At 53.2% G+C, this 21,847-nt stretch overlaps 1 protein-coding gene across 1 annotated transcript in view; it reads right to left on the bottom strand.

The window, feature by feature from the left end:
* Positions 1-8,349: 8,349 nt before the first annotated feature.
* The window catches only part of GYS2 (glycogen synthase 2), a 59,722-nt gene continuing 46,224 nt past the window's right edge, over positions 8,350-21,847 (bottom strand). The window contains exons 13-16 of the mRNA XM_029058783.2: positions 17,647-17,742; positions 13,768-13,931; positions 11,774-11,854; positions 8,350-8,640 (exon numbers count right to left, since the gene is read on the bottom strand). Of these exons, the coding sequence (XP_028914616.1) occupies positions 8,419-8,640; positions 11,774-11,854; positions 13,768-13,931; positions 17,647-17,742 (563 nt within the window). The 3' untranslated portion in view covers positions 8,350-8,418. The remainder of the gene's footprint in view (positions 8,641-11,773; positions 11,855-13,767; positions 13,932-17,646; positions 17,743-21,847) is intronic.

Here is a 21,847-nt window from a genome sequence, read left to right as displayed (position 1 = left end):
CGCTCGATAGATACTATCGAATGAATGAATGAATGATGCGCAGGTGGAGAGGGCGGCCCGTGAGAGGAGGCAGGAGATCTCCTCGGAAGAGACTCGTCGGCGGCGGGGATTGTCACTCTTTATCATTCCGTTGTCCACTTGTAAGCGCTTAATACGGTGCTCTGCACACAGCGAGCGCTCACTGAACGGGACCGAATAAATCCACAGCCCCCACCTGCAGCAGGTGAGAGCCCACCCCCTCCGCTTGCCCGGCCCTTCCCCCCACGTGCCCCCTCGGTGTTTCAGAGGGACGACGCTTCATCTCGGCCGACGGCCCGCGGAAGGGTCCGGATCCCCGGCCGCAGAGGGGCAATAATGATAACGTTGGTATTCGTCAAGCGCTTACTATGTGCAGAGCACTGTTCTAAGCGCCGGGGTAGACCCAGGGGCGCCGGGGAGGAAAGGGTCAATGTGAGGACCCCCCCCCCCGATTGGGGTTGGGGGCAGGGGGAACGGATCGATTCTAGGGGAACCCGCTCCCCGAAATAACAGTGGGATCGGGGGTTAAGCAATGGGGACACCCGCCAGTGGCATCTATTGAGCGCTCACCGCGTGCAGAGCACTGGACCAGAAGTCCTCACCGTCGGCTTTAAAGCTCTCCATCCCCTTGGCCCCCTCCTACCCCACCTCGCTGACCGTCTACTACTACAGTCCAGCCCGCGCACTCCAATCCTCTCGTGCCGACCTTCTAATAATAATAATAATAACGTTGGTATCTGTTAAGCGCTTCCTATGTGCCGAGCACCGTTCTAAGCGCTGGGGGAGACACGGGGGAATCGGGTCGTCCCACGTGGGGCTCGCGGTCTTCATCCCCATTTTCCAGACGAGGGAACCGAGGCCCAGAGAAGCGAAGCGACTCGCCCGCGGTCACCCAGCCGACAGGTGGCGGAGCTGGGATTCGAACTCATGAGCCCTGACTCCAAAGCCCGGGCTCTTTCCACCGAGCCACGCTGCCTCCGTCTCTCCTGTCTCGCCGCCGGCCTCCGGCCCGGAAGGCCCTCCCGCCTCAGATCCCACAGACGATGCCTCTCCCCCTCTTCGAATCCCTATTGCAGGCCCACCTCCTCCAAGAAGCCCTCCCCGCCTGCGCCCTCCTTTCCTCTTCTCCCGCTCCCTTCCGCATGCCCCCGACTCCCTCCCTTTCTTCATCCCCCCGGCAGCCCCGCGCCGCTCACGTCCAGATCGCTCATTTTATTTATATTTCTTTATATCCGTCTCCCCCTCTAGACCGTCAGCTCCTTGTGGACCGGGAACCCATCAACCGTTCCACTGTCCTCTCCCAGCGCTCAGTACGGCGCTCTGCACACAGTAAGCGCTCAATAAATACCGTCGGCGGATCGATTTAGAAGCAGCGTTCGTTCGTGAATTCCAGCGTACTTATCGAGCGCTTGCTGTGTGCAGAGCGCCGTCCTAAGCGCTTGGGAGAGGACGAAACAACAGACACGTTCCCAAAGACACGGCACGAGAAGCAGTGTGGTCTAGTGGATAGAGCCCGGGCCTGGGCGTTAGAAGGACCTGGGTTCTAGTCCCGGCTCCACCGCTTTTCTGCTGGGCGACCTTGGGCAAGTCGTTTCCCTTTCCTGGGCCTCAGTTACCCCATCCGGAAAATGGGGAGTTAAGACTGCGAGCCCCAGGCGGGACGGGGACCGTGTCCAACCCCGTTTGCTTCTATCTCCCCCAGCGCTTAGTCCAGTGCCTGGCGCATAGTAAGCGCTTGACCAATACCACCGTTACGATCATTATTAATCCTACTAATTATTCATTCAGTCGTATTTACGGAGCGCTTACTAGGTGCAGAGCACTGGACTAAGCGCTTAGAATGGGCAGTTCGGCAACAGAGAGAGACGATCTCCGCCCAGTGACGGGCTCAGTCGATGGGGTCTCGGGAAGCTCTTCCTTAAATCGAATCGAAATCCGACCCGCGGCAGCATATCGATCAGTCGATCGATGGTACCCATTGAGCGCTTACCGGGTGCCGGGCACTCTGCTAATCCCGGCTCCGCCACTGGTCTGCTGTGTGTCCTTGGGCGAGTCACTTCACTCCTCTGGGCCTCGGTTCCCTCATCTGGAAAACGGGGATGAAGACTGGGAGCCCCACGGGGGATGACCCGATGTCCTTGTATCTCCCTCGGTGCTTAAGACAGTGTTTGGCGCAGAGTAAGCGCTTAACAGATACCATCATTAGCATCATTATTATGATTGCTGAGCACTTTGGGGATAATAATAATGATGATCGATGATCCTAATACTATAGAATACGTTAGAATAGGGCTGGTAGAAGCATTCTACCAGCAGCGCGGCTCAGTGGAAAGCGCCCGGGCTTTGGAGTCAGAGGTCATGGGTTCAGATCCCGGCTCGGCCACTTGTCAGCTGTGGGACCGCGGGCGAGTCACTTCACTTCTCGGTGCCTCGGTGACCTCATCTGTCAAATGGGGATGAAGACCGCGAGCCCCACGTGGGACGACGACCTGATTCCCCTGTGTCTCCCCCAGCGCTTAGAACAGTGCTCGGCACCTAGTAAGCGCTTAACAAATACCGACATTATCATTATTATTATTATTATTAGTATTCCCTGCCCACAACGGGTCTACAGTCGAGAAGGGGAGGATTTTGAAAGGAGGTGGGTTTTGTGTATTTTGTGTTTTTGTGTGTGACGATAACAGTAATAATAATGATAATGTTGGTATTTGTTAAGCGCTTACGATTTGCCGAGCACTGTTCTAAGCGCTGGGGGAGATACGGGGTCATCGGGTTGTCCCACGTGAGGCTCACGGTCTTAATTGAAGCGGCGTGGCTCAGTGGAAAGAACCCGGGCTCGGGAGTCAGAGGTCATGGGTTCGAATCCCGGCTCCGCCGCTTGCCTGCTGTGTGACTTTGGGCAAGTCACTTCACTTCTCTGGGCCTCGGTTCCCTCATCTCTAAAATGGGGATGAAGACTGGGAGCCCCACGTGGGACAACCTGATCAACTTGTATCCCCCCAACGCTTAGAATAGTGCTTTGCACATAGTAAGCGCTCAACAAATACCACCGTTATTATTATTATTAATCCCCCTTTTCCAGATGAGGGAACCGAGGCCCAGAGAAGTGAAGTGACTTGCCCACAGTCCCACAGCTGACAAGTGGCAGATCCGGGATTCGAACCCATGACCTCTGACTCCCAAGCCCGGGCTCTTTTCCACTGAGCCACGCTGATTAGACTGAGAGGGGTCTAGAAATGTTCTTTACTTTGAGTGGGGCTATTTGGTTCCATGGAGCAGCAGCGTGGCTAGAGGATAGAGCTCAGACCTGGGAGTCGGGAGGACCTGAGTTCTAATCCCGGCTCCGCCACTTGTCTGCTGTGTGACTTTGGCCAAGTCACTTCACTTCTCTGGACCTCAGTTACCTCTTCTGGAAATTCTAGAGAAGCAGCGTGGCGCAGTGGAAAGAGCACGGGCTTTGGAGTCAGGGCTCATGAGTTCGAATCCCAGCTCTGCCACTTGTCGGCTGTGTGACCGTGGGCGAGTCACTTCGCCTCTCTGGGCCTCGGTTCCCTCGTCTGTAAAATGGGGATGAAGACCGTGAGCCCCACGCGGGACGACCCGATTCCCCTGTGTCTACCCCAGCGCTTAGAACGGTGCTCGGCACATGGTAAGCGCTTAACAAATACCAACAGGGACTGCGTCCAACCCGATTACCTCATATCTACCTCAGTGCTTAGAATAGTGCTTGGCACATAGTAAGCGCCTAACACATACCACAACTATTATTATTATTATTATTACTATTATTAGGTATTCATTCATTCATTCAATAGTATCTGTTGAGCGCTTACTATGTGCCGAGCACTGTACCGAGCGCTCGGAACGGACAAGTCGGCAACAGACAGAGACGGTCCCCGCCCTCCGACGGGCTCACAGTCCGATCGGGGGAGACGGGCGGGCGAGGACGATGGCGATAGATAGAATCGAGGGGATGAACGACTCATTAAAACAATAGCAGATAAATAGAGTCGAGGCGATGGACGTTTCATTAACAAAATAAACAGGGCAGTTAATAAGATGGGGAGTCAGATTCTTCTTCCAACCACATCTGACCCAATTTCGTCGTATCTACCCTGGCGTCCCGTACAGTGCTTGGCACATAGTAAGCTCGTCGGGGGCAGGGAACGTGCCTACCAACTCTCTTGCATAAGCTTGTTGTGGGCAGGGAATGTGTCTCTTTACTGTTCTGTTGTCCTCTCCCAAGCGTTCAGTGTAGTGCTCTGCACGCAGTAGGTGCTCAATAAGTACGATTAACTGGTAGTCAGCGTTGAAATGAAGATCAGGAGAACCGCGTGGGTTAATGGAAAGAGCCCGGGCCTGGGAGTTAGAGGACCTGGGTTCTAATCCGGCTCTGCCAACTGCTTGCCGGCCGGCTTTGGGCAAGTCCCTTCACTTCTCCGTGCCTCAGTTTCCTCAACTGCCAACTGGGGATTCGAAACCTCTTCTCCCTCCCCATTCTTTCCTTCATTCAATCCTATTTATTGAGCGCTTACTGTGGAGCATCCATTTATATTAGTGTCAGTCCCTCTCTAGTCTGTAAACTTATTGTGGGCAGGGAACGTGTCGAGCAGCTCCGTTCCGTTGTCCTCTCCCAAGCGTTTAATACGGTGCTCTGCACACGGTAAAAGCTCCATAAATCTGACTGATTGGCTGATTGATTGATAATAATAATAGTAATGTTGGTATTTGTTAAGTGCTTACTTTGTGCAGAGCACTGTCCTAAACGCTGGGGGAAATACAGGGTCATCAGGTTATCCCACGTGAGGCTCACGGTCTTCATCCCCATTTTCCAGATGAGGTCACTGAAGTGAAGTGACTCGCCCACAGTCACACAGCTGACAAGAGGCGGGGCCGGGATTAGAACCCACAACCTCCGACTCCCAAGCCTGTGCTCTTTCCACGGAGCCACCCTGCTTCATGACCTTCTGCCTCCCAGGTCCAGGCTCTATCCATTACTGTCTCTATCTGTTGCCGATTTGTCCATTCCAAGCGCTTAGTCCAGTGCTCTGCGCATAGTAAGCGCTCGATAAATACTGTTGAGTCAATGAATGAAGCCACAATCTGGATTCTTGGTTCTCTTGGAGCCGTAATAATAATAACAGTTATCATCATCATCCTCGTAGTACTTTTACTACCTGCCAAGCGCCGTTCTAAATGTTCTAAGTAAATTCCTTCATTCGACGGTATTTATGGAGCGCTTACTGGGTGCAGAGCACTGTACTAAGCGCTTGGAAATACAATTGGGCAACAGGTAGAGTCCATCCCTGCCCAACGACGGGCTCGCGGTCTAGAAGCGGGGAGACAGACGACAAAACGAGGAGAAAGGCATCGAGAGCATCCAAATAGATAAATAAATACTATTGTCTAAGCGCTGGGGTAGATATAATTTAATGGGGTTGAACACAGTCCCCGGCCCACGTGGGCTCACAGTCTAAGTGAAGGAGGGAGTAGGATTTAACATTATTATGAACATTATTAAATCCATTTTTTACCGAGGGGGAACACGGGACCCACAGGAGTGAAGTGACTTGCCCAAGGTGGTAATAATAATAGTATTGTGGCGTTTCTTAAGCGCTTACTATGTGCCGGGCACTGTTCTAAGCACCGGGGTAGAGACAAGAGAATAATAATAATAATAACGTCGGTATCTGTTAAGCGCTCCCTATGTGCAGAGCACCGTTCTAAGCGCTGGGGGAGATGCGGGGTCATCGGGTGGTCCCACCTGAGGCTCACGGTCTCCATCCGGTGTCTGTTAAGCGCTTACTATGTGCCAAGATAATCGGGTTGGACCCAGTCCCCGTCCCCCCTTGGGGCTCCCGGTCTCCATCCCCATTTTCCGGATGAGGGAACTGAGGCCCGGAGCGGTGAAGTGACTCGCCCAAGGTCGCCCAGCAGACGCGTGGCGGAGCGGGGATTAGAACCCAAGTCCTCGTGACTGCCAGGCCCGGGCTCTTTCCACAAGGTCATGCTCTGTCTCATAGAGTTGAAGCGGGAGTAATAATAATAATAATAATAATGATGATGATGATGGTATTTGTTAAGCGCTTACTAGGTGCCAAGCGCTGGGGGGGGTACAAAGTGATCAGGTCGTCCCACGTGGGGCTCGCAGTCTCCATCCCCATTTTTACAGATGAGGGAACTGAGGCACAGAGAAGTGAAGGGACTTGCCCAAAGTCACACAGCTGAGAGGCGGCGGAGGCGGGATTAGAACCCACGACCTCTGACTCCCAAGCCCGCGCTCTTTCCACTGAGCCACGCCGACCTAGGACGGGGACTGGGTCCAACCCGAATATCAGTGCTTAGAACAGTGGCTGGCACATAGCAAGCGCTTAACAAATACCCTAATAATAATAATACTATTACTTCTACTAACTTCTCCTCCTGCCACAGCCCCAATCTGGCTTTCTTATTTATTTATTCAGATGAGTGACCGTCTCCCCCTCTAGACCACAAGCTCCTAATGGATAAGGAGAATGGATAATGAGAAGCAGCGTGGCTCAGTGGAAAGAGCACGGGGTTTGGAGTCAGAGGTCATGAGTTCGAATCCCAGCTCTGCCGCTTGTCGGCTGGGTGACTGTGGGCGAGTCACTTCGCTTCTCTGGGCCTCGGTTCCCTCATCTGTCAAATGGGGATGAAGACCGGGAGCCCCGCGTGGGACGACCCGATTCCCCCGTGTCTACCCCGGCGCTTAGAACGGTGCTCTGCCCGTAGTAAGCGCTTAACAGATACCAACATTATTATTATTATTATTATTAATAAGAAGAAGTAACGCGGTGTAGTGGCACGAGCCCGGGCCTGGGAGGTAGAAGGTTGTGGATTCTAATTCCGACTCTGCCACTTGTCTGCTGGGTGACCTTGGACAAGTCACTTCACTTCTCTGGGCCTCGGTTCCCTCCTCTGTGAAACGGGGACTGAGACCGCGAGCCCCACGTGGGACAGGGACCGCGTCCAACCTGATTTGCTCGTATCCACCCCGGCGCTTAGTACGGCGCCTGGCACACAGTACAGCGCTGGGCGCACAGTCAGCGCTCAAATAATACGCTTGAATGAATGACTGGATGACAGTCAGAAGAGGCGGGCTCTAATCTCAGCGCCGCCACTCGTCTGTCGGGCGACCTCGGGCGAGTCCCTTCGCTTCTCTGGGCCTCAGTTTCCTCGTCTGTAAAATGGGGATGAAGACCGGGAGCCCCCTGTGGGACAGGGACCGCGTCCAACCCGATCACCTTCATCTACCCCGGGGTTCCACCCGTGCCGGGCGGCGGCGGCCCGGGGAGGAGACTCGAGCTGTCCGCGCGGAAGGCGGCCGTGGTCCCCCGCTTCCCGATTCTTCCCGAGAAAACTCTGCGGATCCGCGACCGGAACGACGGCGGATGGAGACGTGGGCCGTCTGGGAGAGATGCGTCCGTGGCGTCGCTAAGGACGGAAAACGACTCGACGGCGCACGACAAGACCCCGGTGTTTAGAAGAGCGCTCGGCACACAGTGCCAGATTCCATAATGATTCAATACCACAGTTCACCAGCTCGTTTTCCGGGTTTAATAAACTTTTCCGGAGGAAATCGATTTCTCGCCCCAACAATCGGAGCCCAAATTAACCGGCAGAGAGGAGAAGAACGCGGTCTCGGGGCTGAGCTTCCGCCGGGAAGAAGAGGCCCCATCGGCTTTCATTCATTCATTCATTCATTCATTCAGTGGCATTTATGGAGCGCTTACTGCGTGCGGGGCACTGTGCTAAGCGCTTGGAAAGGACAATCCAGCAATAAAGAGAGACAATCCCTGCCCACGTTGGGCTGACAGCCTAAAAGGGAGAAGCAGCGTGGCTGAGTGGCAAGAGCCCGGGCTTGGGGGGGGGGGGTCAGAGGTCATGGGTTCGAATCCCGGCTCTGCCGTGTAACTTCGGGCCACTCGCCCTCTGAGCCTCAGTTTCCTCATCTGTCAAATGGGGATGAAGACGGCGAGCCCCACGTGGGCCGCCCCGCTGACCCCGTATCTCCCCCAGCGCTTAGAACGGTGCCCGGCACATAGCGAGCGCTTAGAAGCGGCGTGGCTCAGTGGAAAGAGCACGGGCTTTGGAGTCGGAGGTCATGAGTTCGAATCCCAGCTCCGCCACTTGTCGGCTGGGTGACTGTGGGCGAGTCACTTGGCTTCTCTGTCCCTCGGTTCCCTCATCTGTCAAATGGGGATGAAGACCGTGAGCCCCACGCGGGACATCCCGATTCCCCCGTGTCCACCCCGGCGCTTAGAAGGGTGCTCGGCACATAGTAAGCGCTTAACAAATAAAAAGAAAAAAGAAGAAGAAGAAGAAATCCGGTCATTATTACAGAAGGGGGGGAGGGAGACAGGCTTCGGGGAGCAGGAGTCAGTTTTTGTGTTCTCCGGGCTGCTTCCTCTTTCCGGGAAGGAGCGGATCCGGGGAAAAGGGGGACTTGATGTTCTGCCGATCCCGCTCGGCTTCTTCGTCTTCGTCGTATCTCTCGTCCTCTCCTTCGTCCTCCTCCTGGCTGTCGTGGGGGCTGGAAGGCCGAGAGGCCGAGGGCGAAGGGGGGACCGAGGAAGGCCGGGGGAATTCGAAGCCTCGTGTCTGCCGGAAACGAGACCCGCGGAGGACCTGAGCTGCCGTGACGTTTTGCGGCGGGGGCCCAGTCGTCGTAATAACGGTAATCGTAAAGGCATTTTTAACCGCCTACTAGGTGTACATTATTACAATACTACTATTACTCATGACGATGGCATCTGTTAAGCGCTTACTACGGGCCAAGCACTGTTTTAAACCCCGGGGGAGATAGGGAAGCAGCGCGGCTCAGTGGAAAGAGGCCGGCCTGGGGAGGCGGAGGTCATGGGTCCGATTCCCCGTTCAGCCGCTGGCCGGCTGGGTGACTTTGGGCGAGTCGCTTCACCTCTCGGGGCCTCGGTGACCTCATCCGGAAGATGGGGATGAAGACGGTGAGCCCCACGGGGGACAACCTGACGATGGCGTTGGTATTTCTTAAGCGCTTACTATGTGCCGAGCAGCGTCCTAAGCGCTGGGGGAGCTACGAGGGGATCAGGTCGTCCCACGTGGGGCTCGCAGTTAATCCCCGCTTTACAGTTGAGGCAACTGAGGCACCGAGACGTTAAGTGACTTGCCCAAGGTCACACAGTCGACAGGTGGCAGAGCCGGGATTAGAACCTGTGACCCCTGCCTCCTAAACCCGGGCTCTTTCCACTGAGCCACCCTGCCGATCACCTTGTATCCCCCCCGCCCCAGCACTTAAAAGGACATGGTAAGCGCTTAACAAATGCCATAATGGTAATAACACAAGGTCATCGGGTTGTCCCACGTGGGGCTCACGATCTTCATCCCCATTTGACAGTTGAAGTCACTGAGGCAACAGAGAACTGAATATAATAATAATAATGAGGATGGTATTAGTTAAGCGCTTGCTCTGTGCAGGGCGCCGTTCTAAGCGCTGGGGGAGAGACAGGGTCACCGGGTTGTCCCACGTGGGGCTCAGGGTCTTCGTCCCCATTTTACCGGCGAGGGGCTCAGAGGAGTTAAGTGACCTGTCCAAAGTCACACAGTAGACGAGTGGCGCAGCCGGGATTAGAACCCACAACCTCCGACTCCCAAGCCCGGCCTCTTGCCACTGAGCCACACCGCTTCTTAAAGTACACTATATCATATAGTGATATCACTATGCTCTATTATTATTATGCTATATTTTATCACTCTGTTATATGCTATTATCATATGTATTATTACTATATAATATATATTACTATACTATATTATTATTACCATGCTATATATCATTATTATACCATGATCTATATTATCGCTGTACTACATATTATTACTTTAGTATAATATTCAGATTACTACTATACTACAGATACTACGATTACTATATATATATCTTATGTCATTTGTGAAGCGCCTACTGTGTGCCAGGCACCGTAATGAGCGGCGGGGTAGGGAAGCAGCGGGGCTCCGTGGCAGGAGGCCGGGCTTGGGAGTCAGAGGTCGTGGGTTCTAATCCCGCCTGTGCCACTAATCGGCTGTGCGACTTGAGGTGTCATTTCACTTCTCTGGGCCTCCGTTTCCTCATCTGGAAAACGGGGGTCAACCTCATTAACGTGTGTTTAGCCCGGCGTTTAGAACGGTGCTTGGCACATGGTGAGTGCTTAACAGATACCGTAATTATTTATTATTATTGGTGAGTAGAGCCCAGGCCCGGGAGTCAGAAGGACCTGGGTCTTAATCCCGGCTCCGCCACGTAGCCGCTGTGTGACCTTGGGCGTGTCACTTCACTTCTCTGGCCCTCGGTCCCCTCATCTGTAAAATGGGGGGGGTCGAGGCTTTGAGCCCCAGGTGGGACAGAGACTGTGTCGAACCCGATTACCTTGTATCCACCCCGGCGCTTAGAACGGTGCCTGGCACACAGTAAGCCCTTAACAAATACCGCTCATTCTTATTATCCGTCATGATCATGTAATATAATAATAGTAATAGTCACAGGTTGACTATTGACTTAGAGAAGCAGGGTGGCGCAGTGGAAAGAGCCCGGGCTTTGGAGTCGGGGCTCATGAGTTCGAATCCCAGCTCCGCCGCTTGTCGGCTGGGTGACCGTGGGCGAGTCACTTAACTTCTCTGGGCCTCGGTTCCCTCATCTGTAAAATGGGGATTGAGACCGCGAGCCCCACGGGGGACAACCCGATTCCCCTGCGTTTACCCCAGCGCTTAGAACAGTGCTCGGCACGTAGTAAGCGCTTAACTGATACCAACATTATTATTGTTATTATTATTATTATTATTGTTTTCTCTGATTATTTTCTCTCCCCCAGCGCTTAGTACAGCGCCTGACATAGAGGAAGCGCTCAACCGATCCGACGATTGTCACTGAAGTGAAGGAATGAGCCGGGAAGGGGAAGACGCTTGTTATCAATAGTAGTAATAATAATACTATGATATAATAGTAGTAGTAATGGGATTCGAAACCGATTAGCTTGTCGAATAACGATGGTATTTTATTAAGCACTTACTATGTGCCAGGCACTGTTCTAAGCACTAAGGCGGATACAAGGTAATGAGGTGGTCCCCCGTGGGGCTCCCAGTCTTCATCCCCATTATCCAGATGAGGTCACTGAGGCCCGGAGAAGTGAAGTGACTGGCCCAAGGTCACACAGCAGACAAGGGGCGGAGGCAGGATTAGAACCCACCACCTCTGACTTCCAAGCCCGGGCTCTGGCCACTGAGCCACGCTGCTTCTCTTGTAGTAATGATAATAATAATGTTGGTATTTGATAAGCGCTTACTACGTGCCGAGCACCGTTCTAAGCGCCGGGGGAGATACGGGGTCATCGGGTCGTCCCACGGGGGGCTCCCGGTCTCCATCCCCATTTTCCAGATGAGGGAACTGAGGCCCGGAGAAGTGAAGTGACTCGCCCGAAGTCACCCAGCTGATAAGTAGCAGACTGGGATCAGAACCCGTGACCTGCTCTTTCCACTGAGCCACGTTATCTCCCCCCAGCGCTCAGTACAGTGCCTGACATAGAGGAAGCGCTCAACCGATCCCTCGGTCGTCGTCGAAGCGAAGGAATGAGCCGGGCGGGGGAAGGCGGTTGGGATTTTCCAGGCCGAGACGGGGCTGGAGGCGGGAGAGGGCCCATCCCGGGGGTCGGGAGGGGAAAGGGGAGATGAGGGGGGCTGGGGGAGACACCCCCCGCCCACTTACCACTGGGGGGGCTCTGGGAACCATCGCAAACTGCTCCGGAAAAGCGCGGCTCAGGGCCAGGGACCTCGCGTGGCTGTAAAACTGAAGCGGAAAGAGCCGAGGTCACGCGGGGAAAAGGAAAGGTCAGGCAGCGCGGCTCAGTGGCGAGAGCCCGGGCTTGGGAGTCGGAGGTCGTGGGTTCTAATCCCGCCTCCGCCCCTTGTCAGCTTTGTGACCTTGGGCAAGCCGCTTCTCCGGGCCTCCGTTCCCCCAGCTGGAAAACGGGGATGAAGCCTGTGAGCCCCACGGGGGACGTCCCGATGACCCTGTATCTCCCCCCAGCGCTTAGAACGGTGCTCGGCACATTGTAAGCGCCTAACAGATACCATCATCATTATTATTATCATTACCCCAGCACTTTCAGAACAGTGCTTGGCACAGAGTAAGCGCTTAAATGCCGTTATCTTCTATAATAATCAATGGTATTTATTGAGTGCTTTCTGTGTGCAGAGAAATACTAATAGTAATGACGGTATTTGTTAAGCGCTTACTACGTGCTAAGCACTGTTCTAAGCGCTGGGGGAGATAAAGCGTCATCGGGTCGTCCCCCGTGGGGCTCCCGGTCTTCATCCCCATTTTCTAGATGAGGGAACTGAGGCCCAGAGAAGCGAAGTGACTTGTCCAAAGTCGCACAGCTGATTACTGGGGGAGCCGGAATTAGAACCCACGACCTCCGACTCCCAAGCCCGCCCTCTTGCCGCCAAGCCAGGCTGCTTCTAGACCGTGAGCCTGCCGTTGGGCAGGGAGTGTCTCTATCTCTTGCCGAATTGTACTTTCCAAGCGTTTAGTACAGTGCTCTGCACACAGTGAGCGCTCAATAAATACCACTGAAGGACTGATTCGGCAGGGCCAAGAACTGAGCCCATTGGTCCCTTTAGAGAAGCAGCGCGGCTCAGTGGAAAGAGCCCGGGCTTGGGAATCAGAGGCCATGGGTTCGACCCCCGCCTCTGCCACTCGTCAGCTCGGTGACCGTGGGCGAGTCACTTCGCTCCTCTGGGCCTCGGTTGCCTCGTCTGGAAAATGGGGATGAAGACCGGGAGCCTCACGTGGGACGACCCGATGACCCCGGATCTCCCCCGGCGCTTAGGACGGTGCTCGGCACGTAGCGAGCGCTTAACAGGTGCCAACATTATTATTTAGGCTGTAAACTCGTTGTGGGCAGCGGATCTATCCGTTTGTCCTTCCATTCGACTCTCCCAAGCGCTCAGTCCAGAGCTTTGCCCACAGGAAGCGCCCAGTAAATACGATCGATTGAATTCATCCATTCGATCCGTCGTGTCAACAGAGAAGCATAGATCAGATGTGCGTAGATGACGTTCGCAGGTCGTGTCTGCGGGGCCCCAGCGTGGCCTAGTGAGCCCTAAGGATCTGGGTTCTAATCCCCGCTCTGCCCCTTGTCTTCTGTGTGTGACCTTGGGTGAGTCCCTTCCCTTCTCTGGGCCTCAGGTCCCTCATCTGGATATTGGGGGCGAAGACTGGGAGCCTCAAAGGGGACACGGACCGTCGCCCACCCGATTGTAATAATAATGTCGGTATCGGTTAAGCGCTTACTATGTGCAGAGCACTGTTCTAAGCGCCGGGGGAGACACAAGGCGATCAGGTTGTCCCCCGTGGGGCTCCCAGTCTTCGACCCCATTTGACAGGGGAGGGGACCGAGGCCCAGAGAAGCGAAGGGACTCGCCCAAAGTCACCCGGCTGACGAGCGGCGGAGCCGGGATTCGAACCCCCGACCCCCGACTCCCAAGCCCGGCCTCTTTCCACCGAGCCGCGCTGCTTCTCTGATGATCTCGTTTCGTCCCCTTCGCGCTCAGACCGGTGCCCGGCCGATAGTGAGCGCTGAACAGATTCCCCTTATCCTCCTTAACGACCGAAAGCGGCGGAGGCAGGATTAGAACCCAGGCCCTCCTGGGGCTCCAGCCGCTAGGCCACCCCGCTGCTGCCGGGGACCGGCTCACCCTGCCTAGGTATCTCCAGTTGAGGAGGTCGGAGAGCCTCTCGGTGCGATTCCGTTGGATGATTCTCTGACGCCGGGACTGCTGGCAGAATCCGTAGAGAAACTGAGTCAGCTGATTGCAAGACTCGTCGGGAGACCGGAACCTGCGATCCACGATGTAAATTCCTGAGGAGGGAAGAGGCGGGAGATCCAGGAAAGGCCGAGGCCGGGGTCAACCTCGCGGTCCCCCCCTCTCTCCCCCTCTCCCTGTGGACCGTCTCGCTACTTTCTCAACACCTCTTTCATCCCTCCAGTCGTATTTCATAATAATAATGATGATGTTGGTATCTGCTAAGCGCTTACTAGGTGCAGAGCACCGTTCTAAGCGCTGGGGGAGACACGGGGCAAATCGGGTTGGCCCCGTGGGGCTCACAGTCTTCAGAAGCAGCGTGGCTCAGTGGAAAGAGCACGGGCTTGGGGAGTCAGAGGTCATGGGTTCGAATCCCGGCTCCGCCACTCGTCAGCTGGGTGACCGTGGGCGAGTCACTTCACTTCTCTGGGCCTCGGTTCCCTCATCTGGAAAATGGGGATTAAGTCTGTGAGCCCCACGTGGGACAACCTGATTGTCTACCCCAGCGCTCAGAACAGTGCTCGGCACGTAGTAAGCGCCTAACAAATACCAACATTATTATCCCCATTTTCCAGAGGAGGGAACTGAGGCCCAGAGAAGTGAAGCGACTCACCCCCAGTCCCACAGCTGACAAGTGGCGGAGCCGGGATTCCAACTCATGACCTCGGACGGCAAAGCCCAGGCTCTTTCCACTGAGCCACGCTGCTTCTCTTTATGGAGCGCTGACTCTGTGCAGAACACCGTACTGAGAGCTGGCAAAGGCCATCCCCTTGACCCTGTTCGTCGCGATGATGTTGTCTCGTTTTTGTCCGTCCGTCTCCCCGGATTAGACCGGGAGCCCGTCACTGGGCGGGGACGGTCTCCATCTGTTGCCCAATTGTCCATTCCAAGCGCTTAGTACAGTGCTCTGCACGAAGTAAGCGCTCAGTAAATACCACCCAATGAATGACAGTCCAATTGAACAATTCACTGCCTCTCGTGAACAGTGAATTGTGAATAGTGAATACTTTCACTATTGTCGATCGAGCGGTCATTCGTCCACTCGGTGGTGTTTACTGAGCGCTTACTGTGGGCAGAGCACTGTACTAAGCGCTCGAGAGAGGACGATACAATACACCAGCAAACAGACACACTCCTGCTCACGGTGACTCCCAGTCTAGCCCGTTGTTGGGTAGGGATTGTCTCTCCCTGTTGCCAAATTGTACTTTCCAAGTGGTTAGTACGGTGCTCGGCACATAGCAAGCGCCCAATAAGTACGGCTGAATGAAAAGGAGTACTAATCGGAAACGATCAGTGGCGTCTATTGCGTCTTTCCTACGCGCGGAGCGCTGGACTGCGATTTATTTATTCCTGTTAACGTCCGTCTCCCTCCCGGCCCCCAGGCTGTCGGCTCATTGCGGGCAGGGAATGTGCCTGTTTATCGTTCTGTTGGCCTCTCCCGAGCGCTTAGTACAGTGCTCTGCACACGGTAAGCGCTCGATAAATGGATTAAGCGCTTGGGAGAGCACAGTACAGCAGAGACGGTAGAAACGTTCCCTGCCCAAATTGAGCTTGATAATAATAGTGCATTCGTTAAGCGCTTACTATGTACCCATAATAATAGTGTATTTGTTAAGCGCTTACCGTGTACCCGGCACCGTTCTAAGCGCTGGGGGAGACGCAAGCTCATCAGGTTGTCCCACGTGGGCCTCACCGTCGTCATCCTCATTTTCCAGATGAGGTCGCCGAGGCCCGGAGAAGTGAAGTGACTCGCCCAGAGCCACCCAGCCGATAGGTGGCGGAGCCGGGATCAGAACCCGTGACCTCTGACTCCCAAGCCCGGCCTCTCAGGTCGTGGGTTCTAATCCCGGCTCTGCTGCTTGTCAGCTGGGGGACAACCCGATGACCTTGTCTCTCCCCCAGCGCTTAGAACAGTGCTCGGCACATAATAAGCGCTCAACAAATACCGTCATCATTATTATTATTATTGTTACCCCAGCAGTGCTACTGTGTGCAGAGCACTGTACTGAGCGCTTGGGAGAGGACAGTAGAACAAGAAACAGACACGTTCTCGACCACAACGTTGGTATCTGTAAAGCGCTTACTATGTGCCGAGCACTGTTCTAAGCGCTGGGGGAGAAACAGGGTCATCGGGGTGTCCCACGTGAGGCTCACGGTCCTCATCCCCATTTTCCAGACGAGGGAACGGAGGCACAGAGAAGCGGAGTGACTCGCCCACGGTCCCACAGCTGACAAGGGGCAGAGCCGGGATTCGAACTCATGACCTCTGACTCCCAAGCCCGGGCTCTTTCCACCGAGCCGCGCTGCTTCTCTACAACGAGACCACAACGAGCTGACGGTCTAGAGGGGGAGACGGACACGAATAGAAATGAATCAAATGAGGGAAATGGACATGAGCGGCGCGGGGCCGGGCCTGGGAGACGAAGAAAGGGAGCCAGTCGGGGCGACGCGGGAGGGAGGGGGAGGCTTCTCGGAGGAGGTGGGCGCTCGGCAAGGATTTGGAGCAGGGGGAGAGGAATCGTCTGTGGAACAAGTGGCGGAGCGGCTATTTGAACCCGGGTTCTCTGACTCCCGGGCCCGGGCCCTTCCCACTAACCGTGGCATTTGTCGAGCGCTTACTTTGTGCCAGGCCCTGTACTGAGCGCTGGGGTGGATCCGAGCAAATCGGGTCGGACCCGGTCCCCGTCCCCCGTGGGGCTCCCGGTCTCCATCCCCATTTTCCAGATGAGGGAACTGAGGCCCGGAGAAGGGAAGTCACATGCCCAAGGTCACACAGCGGATCCCAGCTCTGCCACTTGTCGGCTGTGTGACTGTGGGCGAGTCACTTAACTTCTCTGTGCCTCAGTTCCCTCATCTGTAAAATGGGGATTAAGACCGTGAGCCCCACGTGGGACAACCTGATTCCCCTATGTCTACCCCAGCGCTTAGAACAGTGCTTGGCACATAGTAAGCGCTTAACAGATACCAACATTATTATTATTATAAGTGTCAGAGCCGGGCTGGGGAAGCAGCGTGGTTTAGTGGCAAGAGCCCGGGCTTGGGAGTCAGAAGGTCGTGGGTTCTAATCCCGACCCCGCCACTGGTCAGCCGGGTGGCCTTGGGCAGGGCACTTCACCTCTCTGGGCCTCAGTGACCTCATCTGGAAAAGGGGGATGAAGACCGGGAGCCCCACGGGGGACGACCTGATGACCTCGTATCTACCCCAGTGCTTAGGACAGTGCTTGGCACCTAGTAAGCGCTTAACGGCGTGGCTCAAAGGAAAGAGCGTGGGCTTGGGAGTCAGAGGTCATGGGTTCTAATCCCGGATCCCCCACTTGTTGGCCGTGTGATTCGGGCCAGCCACTTCACTTCTCTGGGCCTCAGTTCCCTCGTCTGGAAAATGGGGATGAAGACTGGGAGCCCCACGTGGGGCCACCTGATTAGCTTGTATCTACCCCAGCACTTAGAGCAGTGCTTGGCACACAGTAAGCACTTAGATGCCAACGTTATTATTAGAGAAGCAGGCGTGGCTCAGCGGAAAGAGGCTTGGGCGTCAGAGGTCGCGGGTTCTGATTCCACCTCCGCTACTTATCAGCTGTGTGACTTTAGGCGTCACTTCACTTCTCTGGGCCTCAGTTTCCTCGTCTGTCAAATGGGGATGAAGACCGGGAGCCTCACGGGGGACAACCCGATGACCCTGGATCTCCCCCAGCGCTTCCAACAGTGCTTGGCACAGAGTAAGCGCTTAACAAATACCAACATTATTATTATTATTATTATTATTATTCTCACCGTAGGCAGAGGGGTCAGCCACGTGCTCCTGCACGAAGCAGCCGAAGCCGGAGAGGTTGCTCGTCACGCTGGGAATCCCCATCACGGTGCATTCCGCTGCAAGAGGGACGACAACGAAAATTCCACATTTTAGCCGCATCGGGCAGAGGAGAATAATCGCGAGAAATAATAATTGTACTGTGGTGTTCGTTAAGCACTTACCAGGTGTCCGGGCACTGTACTAAGCGTTGGGGTGGATGCAAGCAAATCGGGTTGGACACGGTCCCCGTCCCACGTGCGGCTCACAGTCTCCATCCCCATTTTACAGAGGGGGGAACTGAGGGCCCGAGAATAATAATGAGCGGTGTTTGTTAAGCGCTTACTGTGTGCCAGGCACTGTACTAGTCGCCGGGGTGGGTACCAGCAGCTTGGACTGGACGCAGTCCCTGTCCCCCCCTGGGGCTCACAGTCTCCATCCCCATTTTCCAGATGAGGAAACTGAGTCACCAAGAAGTGAAGTGACTTGTCCAAAGCCACACGCCAGACAAGTGGCAGAGTCGGGATTAGAACACATGACCTTGAGGCTTCTAGGTCTATGGAGAAGTGACTTTCTCCCCCGATTAGACCGTAAGCCCGTTAAAGGGCAGGGACTGTCTCTGTTACCGATTTGTCCATTCCAAGCGCTTAGTCCAGTGCTCTGCACATAGTAAGCGCTCAATAAATACTATTGAATGAATCATTCCCCTTTTACAAACACCAACAGTATTATTATTATTAAGTTCCGTCGAGTCCTTTCCGATTCATAGCGACTCCATGGATATGCTTTCTCCGGAACGTCCCGTCCTCTGCCATGATCCGCGACCCCTCTAACGGTTCTTCCGTTTTTGTGGTTGTGGTCTCTCTCCGTCTCGCTGCCGGTCTATCTCTGCCACCTTTTCCCTGGACTTTTCCTAGCCTCAGTGTCTTCTCCAGGGAATCCACCCCTCCATCCGTCCGTGCTCTGCACATGGTGAGCGCTTAACCAATACCAACATTATTATTATCCTCCTGATGATGGGTCCCGAATCTGCTCATCTAAGTCGAGTCATCTGGGACCACTTGAGTTTAATCTGCTCCAAAATCCCTTTATTTGTTTTTCGGGCAGTCCGTGGTATTGGCCAAATCCTTCTCCGACACAACATTTCAAAAGAATCGATGGTCCGTGTATCCTGTTTTGTCACCGTCCAGCTTTCGGATCCGTACGCTGTCACCGGAAACACCGTTCCTAGCATCAGTGTCTTCTCCAGGAAATCCATCCATCCATCCGTCCGTCCGTCCGTCCGTCCGTCCGTCCGTCCATCCATCCGTCCATCCATCCGTCCATGCTCTGCACATAGTAAGCGCTTAACAAATACCAACATTATTATTATTATCCTTCTGATGATGGGTCCCAAATCTGCTCATCTAAGTGAGTCATCTGGCCTTCCAAAGACCACTTGGGTTTAATTTGCTCCAAAATCCCTTGATTTGTTTTTCGGGCAGTCCGTGGTATTGGCCAAATCCCTCTCCGACACAACATTTCAAAAGAATCGATGGTCGGTGTATCCTGTTTTGTCACCGTCCAGCTTTTGGATCCCTACACTGTCCCCGGTAACACCGGAGAGTTGACAATCTGTATTTTTGTGGCAATTGTTCCATGGGCCCGCTTCATGACTTTTTCCAGGCACTTCATAGCAAGCTTCCAAACATTCATCTTCGGCTTATTTCTTGGCTGGTAGGTCCTTTATTACCGATTATCGATTCCGGGAGGGAAAAACTGTCAACTCTTTCAATCGTCCACACTGGCAATGTGTTAAGTGGTCCCAGCTCTGCCACTTGTCAGCTGTGTGACTGTGGGCAAGTCACTTAACTTCTCTGTGCCTCATTTACCTCATCTGTAAAATGGGGATGAAGACTGTGAACCTCACATGGGACAACCTGATGACCCCGTATCTCTCCCAGTGCTTAGAACAGTGCTCTGCACGTAGTAAGCGCTTAACAGATGCCAACATTATTATTATTAAAACTTCCGGTCGTCATGATCTCTGTTTTCTTGACACTCAAATGTAGGCCCGTCTTTTTGCTCCGTTCCTTAACTCTTAGGAACGTTTAACTTTTTAAATTATTAATTAAAAATTAATTAATTCAATTATTTAACTTTTAATAAGAAGCCCTTCAGATCTTCTTCACTTTCTTTTAGAAGGGTTGTATCATCAGCATAACGAAGGCTGTTTATATTCCTCCCTCCAATCTTTTCTCCCCTTTCGTCTTCATCCGATCCGGCTTTTCTCACTAGGGATTCAGCGGAAAGGATATACAGCGCTCGACTGTCTATATCTTCATCACCCTATTTATTTTGTTAATGAGATGTACATCACCCTGATTCTATTTATTTGCTATTGCTTTAGTGAGATGTTCTTCCCCTCGATTCTCTTTATCGCCATCGTTCTCGTCCGTCCGTCTCCCCCGGTTAGACCGTAAGCCCGTCAGAGGGCGGGGACCGTCTCTATCTGTTACCGATCTGTCCATCCCGAGCGCTTAGTCCAGTGCTCTGCACATAGTAAGCGCTCAAAAAATACTACTGAATGAAGGAATGAAAGGATGAACAGATAAGGCACATCCTCGTCTTACACCCTTACTGATGGGAAATCGATCTGTCTCTCCATATTCTATTCTTACCGTAGCCTCCTGCTCGGCGTACAGGCTCCATATTAATGCCATGAAATCAAATTTTCCTTAATGTGCTCCAGAGTTTCTCGTGATCCACGCAAAGTCCTTATTATAATCACTAAAGCATATGTTGATTTCCTTTTGATATTCTCTTGTCCTTTCAGTTCTCCAGCGTCCCTCACACTTCCCGTCATCCCGCTTGAATACGGGGCAGCTCGCGTTCCACGTAGGTCTCCTTTCGACGCCGTCTAACTTTTAGCAGCACCTCGCTGGTGTGGGAGATCCAGGAAACCGTCCGATAATGGTCGTATTTAATCGTAGCTCCTTTCTTCAGGATTGAAACATAAACTGATCTCTTCCAAGCAGATGGCCGTCGAGCGGTTAGCCAGACCTGTTGACGTAATCTGGTAAGGACTTTGATCGATTCCTCTCCAGCTGCCTGAAACACCTCCATCGGAAGCCTGTCGAAGCCGGGTCCCTTATTTTGGGTGAGACGCTGAAAAGCCGAACTAAATTCACTTTCCAATTCAAATGGAGCTTCTTCAGATAGTCCTGTATATTGTTATCTTTCCGGAATAGTGCCTGCGTGTCTTCCTTCCATCGCTTTTCGATCCCACCGGCATCGGTTATCATCAGTTGCTTTTGACAAAGTCAATCCGAGGACGAAATCTTCCCTTAATTTCCTTAGTCTTCTGAAATAGCGATCTTGTCCGCCCACGTTTGTTACTGACCTCCATTTTTTGCATATGTGGTTAGAATATTCATTCATTCAATAGTATTTCTTGAGCGCTCACTAGGTGCAGAGCACTGGACTAAGCGCTTGGAATGGGCAATTCGGCAACGGATAGAGACGGTCCCTGCCCGTCGACGGGCTCACGGTCTAATCGGGGGAGACGGACGGACAAAAACAAGACGACTTAATCGTGATAAATAGAGTCAAGGAGATGGACACCTCATTAACAAAATAAATAGGGTAATGAAATGTAAATAAAATAAAATATATATAAAATTTATAAATAAAATTTGTATATGTGTGTATACATATATATACACACACATATATATATATATATATGTGTGTGTATATATATGTATACACACATATATACAAATTTTATTTATAAAATTAATAAATATATAATATAAAAATATATAAATGTGTGTATATATACATATACAAATGAGCAGAGTGCTGAGGGGAGGGGAAGGGAGAGGGGGAGGAGCAGAGGGAAAGCGGGGAATATTCCTGTCTGTCCTTCCTGGCAGAGCCCTGGAATTCTCCGCTCAGTTCTTTAACTAGGTTCCTCTGTCCTCTGATTTTTGCTCCCCTTTTTTGGCTACTTCCAGAGTCATGCTTGACATCTGTTTTGGCTTTTTCTTCTTCCTGACCTTTTTCTTCCTTGATGACATGTTTAATCTCTGTCCACATTTCCTCTGGTTCCTTGTCTGCGAGATGAAGGGCCTCAAATCTATTTTTGACATGATCCTTAAATACAGGGGAATATTCGTCAGCTCCTATTTGGGCAGCTGTAAG

Source organism: Ornithorhynchus anatinus, chromosome 2 (assembly GCF_004115215.2).
Source record: "Ornithorhynchus anatinus isolate Pmale09 chromosome 2, mOrnAna1.pri.v4, whole genome shotgun sequence".
In the NCBI taxonomy this organism is placed as follows: Eukaryota; Metazoa; Chordata; class Mammalia; order Monotremata; family Ornithorhynchidae; genus Ornithorhynchus; species Ornithorhynchus anatinus.
Note: the sequence above shows the minus strand (reverse complement) of the source record. Positions and strands in the feature narration are given on the sequence as shown.